The sequence below is a fragment of the Nerophis lumbriciformis genome, linkage group LG13 (assembly GCF_033978685.3).
Source record: "Nerophis lumbriciformis linkage group LG13, RoL_Nlum_v2.1, whole genome shotgun sequence".
Classification (NCBI taxonomy): domain Eukaryota; kingdom Metazoa; phylum Chordata; class Actinopteri; order Syngnathiformes; family Syngnathidae; genus Nerophis; species Nerophis lumbriciformis.
Genome location: NC_084560.2, coordinates 48,167,921 through 48,177,399, shown reverse-complemented (window position 1 = coordinate 48,177,399; position 9,479 = coordinate 48,167,921). Strand labels below are relative to the sequence as shown.

The 9,479-nt window shown below is 51.7% G+C and overlaps 1 protein-coding gene across 4 annotated transcripts in view; it reads right to left on the bottom strand.

The window, feature by feature from the left end:
• Positions 1-1,552: 1,552 nt before the first annotated feature.
• LOC140679332 (uncharacterized) overlaps positions 1,553-9,479 on the bottom strand; it is a 29,437-nt gene continuing 21,510 nt past the window's right edge. Inside the window, exons 5-10 of one of the 4 annotated variants that reach the window (XM_072914555.1) lie at positions 8,864-8,988; positions 5,910-5,988; positions 4,805-4,886; positions 4,534-4,674; positions 1,770-2,886; positions 1,553-1,676 (exon numbers count right to left, since the gene is read on the bottom strand). In XM_072914555.1, the coding sequence (XP_072770656.1) occupies positions 5,928-5,988; positions 8,864-8,988 (186 nt within the window). In that variant the 3' untranslated portion in view covers positions 1,553-1,676; positions 1,770-2,886; positions 4,534-4,674; positions 4,805-4,886; positions 5,910-5,927. Of the gene's footprint in view, positions 2,887-4,533; positions 4,675-4,804; positions 4,887-5,909; positions 5,989-6,976; positions 7,521-7,652; positions 8,989-9,479 lie in introns of those variants that run through there. The other 3 variants (XM_072914554.1, XM_072914556.1, XM_072914557.1) reach the window with 3 other exon arrangements.

Here is a 9,479-nt window from a genome sequence, read left to right as displayed (position 1 = left end):
ACCCTAACCCTAACCCTAACCCTAACCCTAACCCTAACCCTAACCCCTAACCCTAACCCTAACCCTAACCCTAACCCTAACCCTAACCCTAACCCTAACCCTAACCCTAACCCTAACCCTAACCCTAACCCTAACCCTAACCCTAACCCTAACCCTAACCCTAACCCTAACCCTAACCCTAACCCTAACCCTAACCCTAACCCTAACCCTAACCCTAACCCTAACCCTAACCCTAACCCTAACCCTAACCCTAACCCTAACCCTAACCCTAACCCTAACCCTAACCCTAACCCTAACCCTAACCCTAACCCTAACCCTAACCCTAACCCTAACCCTAACCCTAACCCTAACCCTAACCCTAACCCTAACCCTAACCCTAACCCTAACCCTAACCCTAACCCTAACCCTAACCCTAACCCTAACCCTAACCCTAACCCTAACCCTAACCCTAACCCTAACCCTAACCCTAACCCTAACCCTAACCCTAACCCTAACCCTAACCCTAACCCTAACCCTAACCCTAACCCTAACCCTAACCCTAACCCTAACCCTAACCCTAACCCTAACCCTAACCCTAACCCTAACCCTAACCCTAACCCTAACCCTAACCCTAACCCTAACCCTAACCCTAACCCTAACCCTAACCCTAACCCTAACCCTAACCCTAACCCTAACCCTAACCCTAACCCTAACCCTAACCCTAACCCTAACCCTAACCCTAACCCTAACCCTAACCCTAACCCTAACCCTAACCCTAACCCTAACCCTAACCCTAACCCTAACCCTAACCCTAACCCTAACCCTAACCCTAACCCTAACCCTAACCCTAACCCTAACCCTAACCCTAACCCTAACCCTAACCCTAACCCTAACCCTAACCCTAACCCTAACCCTAACCCTAACCCTAACCCTAACCCTAACCCTAACCCTAACCCTAACCCTAACCCTAACCCTAACCCTAACCCTAACCCTAACCCTAACCCTAACCCTAACCCTAACCCTAACCCTAACCCTAACCCTAACCCTAACCCTAACCCTAACCCTAACCCTAACCCTAACCCTAACCCTAACCCTAACCCCAACCCTAACCCTAACCCTAACCCTAACCCTAACCCTAACCCCTACCCTAACCCCTACCCTAACCCTAACCCTAACCCTAACCCTAACCCTAACCCTAACCCTAACCCTAACCCTAACCCTAACCCTAACCCTAACCCTAACCCTAACCCTAACCCTAACCCCTACCCTAACCCTAACCCTAACCCTAACCCTAACCCTAACCCTAACCCTAACCCTAACCCTAACCCTAACCCTAACCCTAACCCTAACCCTAACCCTAACCCTAACCCTAACCCTAACCCTAACCCTAACCCTAACCCTAACCCTAACCCTAACCCTAACCCTAACCCTAACCCTAACCCTAACCCTAACCCTAACCCTAACCCTAACCCTAACCCTAACCCTAACCCTAACCCTAACCCTAACCCTAACCCTAACCCCGGATCAAACCCAGGACACCCCCACCCATACAGAGGACGACGATGACTCACCAGGGGGACCCACGGCCTCCTCGCCTCTCCTGATCGACTTTCGGGATGAAGAACAGGAGCGGGGGCTTTCTTCGGTGATGTCCCCTCGTTACTCTTCCGCGACCCCCGACTGGTCCCCTCTCCAGCCTGAGACGGCAGATGAGACGGCACCACAGGGTGAATTTTCACCACGGGGGCCCACACTTTCCGGGGCTCCTATGGTGGACTATGAGGACTCACCCTTGCAGCGGACGCCTCCTCAGGAGACGCCCCCTCAGGAGATGCTTCCTCAGGAGTCCCCCGATTGGGCACATTTGTTCCCTGGGGCACTAAAAAGGAAGCCACACAAGAGGCCTTCCGTCCCAGATACTCCACAACACCTGTCAATTCCAGAATGTGTCGAGTTGGTAGAGGATACGACTAGTGCCTCCCCCCGTAGACCCACTAGACACATGGTCTCGAGTAGGAGGATGATGGATTGGAAGTTGTCGGCCAACAAGAAATTCTTGGTGATCGGCGACTCCAATCTGTCCCACCTACCACCTTTTTACGTCGACGACCTTCAGATCGACAGTTACCCGGGCGCCAGTTTTAGACACGCGGAGGCCATCCTACGCAAGACCGTAATTGCTGCACCGGTTGAAGTGTTGGTTCTAGCCTTTGGGATCAACCATCGTGAGCAGAAAGTTAAGGAGACCGCTATTAAGCAGCTCCAAGGGGCACTCAGGATGGCCGTGGCTACCTTCCCACGGGCCCGAGTGCTAATCCCCCTGATTAACTATTCGGCCGCTTTGCCCGTTGAGCAGAAAAACAACCTCGGGCGGCTGAATAGTTTAATCAGCAACAATTATGCTCACATCCCGGCTCTCGACAGCCGGGACTTTGAGACCCAACCCGACCTGGTCCACTGGACTCGGGACACGGCCAAGTTGATGCTCAAGCACTGGCTTGACTTTTTAAACTTGGCATCCCCATAATCCCGATCGCTCGGGGGGGTAATAAGAACGTGATAAATTTGGCCCATAATTTCACGCCAACCCCCTTACAAATCTCCCTCCTCAATAAGGGCCTCAACTTCATTCCTTCCACTAATCTCAGTAGCGACTGGCATCATCAACTTCAATTTGACCTCCAGCGCTACCACAGACGTGTCAAACTTGAGGTATACTATGAGAAACAAGATTCTCTCGGACCCACACCCTTCACAGCCCGTTCCGGCTGGGAGCCCTCACCTGGACTTATGCCTCCGGAATTCCAGGCTATGGTCCGGTCCGACGGGCTCTCCATGTCCGGTTCGGGTTGCGCACCTGCGGTCGCTCCCAATTTGACACGCGGAGAAGTCGAGGCCCTTCATAGTCTAAAAACAAACAAACATATTGTGATCAAACCAGCCGACAAGGGGAGTGCTGTTGTCATTTTTGACAGATCGCAATACATATGGGAGGGTTCTCGGCAGTTGAGTGACATGACGTATTATAAACCACTGCCGGAACCTATTTATCCGCAAACTATTCCCATGGTAGAAAAGATTCTGGATAATCTTCTACTTAAAAAATTTATCAATTTTAAACAACATAGGTATCTCATGGGGGAGCCGGATCCTCGCCCCCGCAGGTTCTACATGCTCCCTAAAATTCACAAGGAGCCAGACAAGTGGAGCAAGCCCCACGAGATCCCTCCGGGGCGACCCATTGTGTCTGACTGCGGCAGCGAGACGTACAGAACGGCGGCGTTCATCGATCATTATCTGACGCCGCTGTCCGTTCTGCACGACAGCTACCTCAGGGATACCTATGATTTTATTGATAAAATCAAGAAGGTCTGCATTCCCCCAGATGCCATTTTGTTTACCATCGACATTGACAGCCTGTATACAAACATTGATATAAATGAGGGGATACAGGCTGTCAAAAATGTCTTCTACAGGTACCGCGACGTTAGCAGGCCCGAAAAGGAGCTCCTGCAGCTCCTCGACATTAATTTGAGGAGAAACGACTTTGAGTTTGACGGTCGTTTCTACCTCCAAATTAAGGGCACTGCTATGGGCAAGAAATTTGCACCGGCGTATGCCAACATTTTTATGGCAGAGTGGGAGACCTCTGCCTTGGCCGCCTGCCCAAAACGTCCTCTCCACTACTTCCGGTACCTGGATGACATCTGGGGTGTCTGGACCCATTCCAGTGAGGAGTTCAGCGTGTTCTTAAACACGCTGAACACTCACAATAAAAATATCACCATCAAGTCGACCACGAGCAACACATCGGTCGACTTTTTGGACACCACGACATTCAAGGGTCCCGACTTTGCCGACACGCAACACTTGGACATCAGGGTGTTCTTCAAGGAGACCGACACCCACGCGCTCCTCTTCAAAAGCAGCTTCCACCCCAAGCATACCTTCGCGGGGTTGGTGAAATCCCAATTGTTGAGGTTCCATCGTGTCTGCACCAGAAGGGAGGACTTCCTGACGGCCTCGAGGACCCTCTTTTCTGCCCTGAGGGGGAGGGGCTATTCCAGGTCCTTCCTCAGACGGCAGTTGAGGGTCTTCTTGGACCCGAAGGGGCCTCCCCCTGGGACCGACATGATCCCTCTCATCACCACCTACTCTCCCTCGGCCGTGCGGGTCGCCAAGAAGGTCAAAGACCACTTCCGGACCTTTGCGGAGAGTAGCGGGAGGCTGCCGGGGCGCTACGTGGTGCCGGCCTACCGTAAGAACCCCAACTTGAATGATCTGTTGGTCAGGGCCAGGGTCAGCTCACTGAGAGACCCGCCCTCCACTAGGAGGGACACCCTTGTCCGCCACTCACAATGGTTGGTGAACCCCCACAACCGCAAGGTTTTCCAGCCGTTGTGCCGTGGCGGCCGACACACCCGGAACTGTGTGTACGTGATTCGGTGCCAACGATGTGGCGATATGTACGTGGGCGAGACGGGCAATACCTTAGCTAGGAGATTCGCCCAACACAAGTACAACATCGTTAGGCATAAAAATACCAACACTCACCTGGTTCAGCATTTTCTCCGACACGGGTGGTCTTCCGTCCGGGCGACTGTCGTAGAGACGGATCCCAAATGGAGCCTCGCCCAACGCCACCGGGCGGAGCTCCTTTGGATCTCCAAATTGGGCACCAGACATCCAGGGGGCCTAAATGAGGTGTGAGTGTGAGCCCGTTGGATTGTGACGGACAGTGCACATTCCCGTTTTTCCCTTCTTTATTTTTCCCATACCCCCCACCCCCCCTCTTCCCTAACCCTAACCATTCCCTTCTCCTTACCTAAAACCTACCCCCAAACCTAACCAGCCAGTGCCTCCAATCCTCTTACGGCTCTCACTCTCCCTCGCTCGCCCTCCTGGACCTGCCAAAACAGACAGAAAACGCATTAAATATACTCACCTGGGGATGGGACTCATATACAATCGGAGCATCATATTAAGGGGAGGTAACAGGGAATATATACCTAAAACCTACCCCAACCCTAATCCTAAAACCTAACCCTAACCCTAACCCTAACCCTAACCCTAACCTCGGGTACGGTACACATACGTACATTCAGAGCATTACACTAAGGGGAGCTTACTGGGACTATCCTCTCCCAACTCTCTGTTTAATACTGAAGCCCTAGGTCACACATCCAGGGTACTTTCTGTATTATTTCTATTTGAATGTACTAGTGTTTGTCTATTATTATTATATATATATATATATATATATATATATATACACATATATATTTATTATAATATATTATATAATATTTATACCATATTACATTGTATTATATTATATATCATATAACAATAACAATGTCTATCATTTCAGGTTATTGTTTTAGCAGACAGGATTTTGCAGTAGCATCCTGGGGCTTCAGAGGGTCACTGTTGTCTTCTTTTTACACTTGTGTTGTGGTCAAGACTTCTATTTTGAAGGCCAACTTGTGTTTGACGTGGACCCCACCCCTTCATTTAAATGTTATATTGCTATTAACACCTTTCTCCTGCAATACCTGTTTTCACTGCAAGGATAAAAGGTTGACTTTAGCCTACCTGCCGTGCTAACCTGCTAATACTCTACAAACGAGTCAGGCCTGATGAAGGTATCTTACCGAAACGTTGCCATCTGACTCGTTTCATGTAAATATACATTTTCTACTTTTTTCATATTTTTCTGACACATTGTAGTATTTTTCTTGTATTTGTTTACTTGCCGTGTCCAGTTGAAGGCCTGGTCGCGGCGCGACGCTTTCGTTCCACTAGTCGCTATTTTCTGTAAATAAACAGCCTATTTTTGATACTACATGTGCTATTTTTACTCACGAGATATTCCGGTGGCTCATTAGCGCGAGATACAGCATATTTTTGAACAAAAAAGCGTATCTCACCGTTTATGCAGCCAGCCATCAACCGGAAGTGATTATCTTGACCTCGGCGGAAGTCCCGCCTCCGAGCATTCCGTTCTCTCTTTTTCACAAAGGAAACGGATAAAGACAATTTATTTTTATAAAGCGAACAAACCTTTTTTCGCCAACCAGTTTTTCACATCATCCACACCAGCGACATATTAAAATAATTTTGCAATATGTCGGATGGTTTCGAATACGACTGGCTTCCGGTCAGGTCGGGGCGAAGACGCGCACGGCGACGTCAGGCTGCGCCTTCAGAGTGGCTCGCCCAGGATGATGAACGTTGTCATTATGACCAGGAGGAATATTTTTCTCAGTGGGATGAGCAGCGGCCCCAGAGGTCTTATGCGGATGTAGCACGGGGACGGCAGGATTCCTATCCGCGTCGCCCCTACCCGCAGACACGCCGCCATTTTGATGACCTACATCAAGAGCGCCGCAGCGCCCCTCAGTGGAATTATAGGAGAAACACACGCCAAAATAGGAATTTTGTGCCTTCAAGACAGCACTCTCAGGAGTACTTTAGGCCACAATATTCACCTCAAAGACGTCCCCGCTATCCTCCTCCCCCCAGGGGGACACGGAGGAAACGCCGGGATGCTTCCAGGAGGAATGGGCGCTCCCGTAATACCAGTAGAGACATGGACTCTAGGCCTCCCAGACATTATTCTCAGGACTATTTTTTACCTGAACATTGGCCTCAAAGACGTCCCCGCAATCCTCCCCGTCCCAAGAAGACACGCAAGAAGCGTCAGGACGCTTCTCGGAGGACTGCACCCCCTGACAACTCCACAACGTCCATGGAGGGGAATTTAAAAGCACAGTGTTTTTATAATATTATCAAAATAACACATCATTTGAATAATGTTACAAAAGACACTCACCCCCAGTCCATAATAAAAATGGAAGAGACGCTTGCCACCATGATCAAACCAGCGGTCTCCAACCCTGACGTTGAGACGCTTATCAGGTGCAATGCCAGGACTTGGGCATTAACGACGGTTGAGGTTTTAAGAGACCATTATAAAAACACTCTACAAGTGGAATTGGACAAGATAACCAGTTTTATTGACGAGGTTTGGAGACCCGCTTTTCAGCTGGCCTCTACATGGGCCAAGAAACATCTGGGACGCAGACTGATGGGGGACACCCTCGGGAAGGCCGAGGCTCTGATCGTCGCGGCCTTCGCCGACCCCCCTGTCAACGCGGAGGTGGTACGCCCGGCCCAGTCCTTGCCGGTCCAGACCGCCACCCGGGTATCGGTGGGCACCCATACTGACCCTACGGGCCCTGACGGGGCTCCTGGGGTGGTACGGGCTAGCAGCCCTCCGGCTCGGGTCGTCGCCCGGGTCTCGGTGGCTACCAGCACCGACGCCGTGGCTCCAGATTGGTCTCCTGAGGTGGATCGGGATGCAATCCCTCCAGCACGGGTTGCCCCGATCTTCCTTCCTCGTCGACCGGAACCACCCAAGGAGCAGAGGGTGACACAGCCCCGGGCCACGGACAGCGGGCCTGCCCAGGACACCCTCGGCGAGGCTCCGCCCACCCAGCTTATTCCTGCATCTCGCAGGAGGCTTCCTCTGGGATCACCTGCAAGACAAGACACACAGGAGACCCCCACTCAGACCGAGGACGACGATGACTCACCACGTGGGTCCACAAGCTCCGGGGCGGATCAAACCCAGGACACCCCCACCCATACAGAGGACGACGATGACTCACCAGGGGGACCCACGGCCTCCTCGCCTCTCCTGATCGACTTTCGGGATGAAGAACAGGAGCGGGGGCTTTCTTCGGTGATGTCCCCTCGTTACTCTTCCGCGACCCCCGACTGGTCCCCTCTCCAGCCTGAGACGGCAGATGAGACGGCACCACAGGGTGAATTTTCACCACGGGGGCCCACACTTTCCGGGGCTCCTATGGTGGACTATGAGGACTCACCCTTGCAGCGGACGCCTCCTCAGGAGACGCCCCCTCAGGAGATGCTTCCTCAGGAGTCCCCCGATTGGGCACATTTGTTCCCTGGGGCACTAAAAAGGAAGCCACACAAGAGGCCTTCCGTCCCAGATACTCCACAACACCTGTCAATTCCAGAATGTGTCGAGTTGGTAGAGGATACGACTAGTGCCTCCCCCCGTAGACCCACTAGACACATGGTCTCGAGTAGGAGGATGATGGATTGGAAGTTGTCGGCCAACAAGAAATTCTTGGTGATCGGCGACTCCAATCTGTCCCACCTACCACCTTTTTACGTCGACGACCTTCAGATCGACAGTTACCCGGGCGCCAGTTTTAGACACGCGGAGGCCATCCTACGCAAGACCGTAATTGCTGCACCGGTTGAAGTGTTGGTTCTAGCCTTTGGGATCAACCATCGTGAGCAGAAAGTTAAGGAGACCGCTATTAAGCAGCTCCAAGGGGCACTCAGGATGGCCGTGGCTACCTTCCCACGGGCCCGAGTGCTAATCCCCCTGATTAACTATTCGGCCGCTTTGCCCGTTGAGCAGAAAAACAACCTCGGGCGGCTGAATAGTTTAATCAGCAACAATTATGCTCACATCCCGGCTCTCGACAGCCGGGACTTTGAGACCCAACCCGACCTGGTCCACTGGACTCGGGACACGGCCAAGTTGATGCTCAAGCACTGGCTTGACTTTTTAAACTTGGCATCCCCATAATCCCGATCGCTCGGGGGGGTAATAAGAACGTGATAAATTTGGCCCATAATTTCACGCCAACCCCCTTACAAATCTCCCTCCTCAATAAGGGCCTCAACTTCATTCCTTCCACTAATCTCAGTAGCGACTGGCATCATCAACTTCAATTTGACCTCCAGCGCTACCACAGACGTGTCAAACTTGAGGTATACTATGAGAAACAAGATTCTCTCGGACCCACACCCTTCACAGCCCGTTCCGGCTGGGAGCCCTCACCTGGACTTATGCCTCCGGAATTCCAGGCTATGGTCCGGTCCGACGGGCTCTCCATGTCCGGTTCGGGTTGCGCACCTGCGGTCGCTCCCAATTTGACACGCGGAGAAGTCGAGGCCCTTCATAGTCTAAAAACAAACAAACATATTGTGATCAAACCAGCCGACAAGGGGAGTGCTGTTGTCATTTTTGACAGATCGCAATACATATGGGAGGGTTCTCGGCAGTTGAGTGACATGACGTATTATAAACCACTGCCGGAACCTATTTATCCGCAAACTATTCCCATGGTAGAAAAGATTCTGGATAATCTTCTACTTAAAAAATTTATCAATTTTAAACAACATAGGTATCTCATGGGGGAGCCGGATCCTCGCCCCCGCAGGTTCTACATGCTCCCTAAAATTCACAAGGAGCCAGACAAGTGGAGCAAGCCCCACGAGATCCCTCCGGGGCGACCCATTGTGTCTGACTGCGGCAGCGAGACGTACAGAACGGCGGCGTTCATCGATCATTATCTGACGCCGCTGTCCGTTCTGCACGACAGCTACCTCAGGGATACCTATGATTTTATTGATAAAATCAAGAAGGTCTGCATTCCCCCAGATGCCATTTTGTT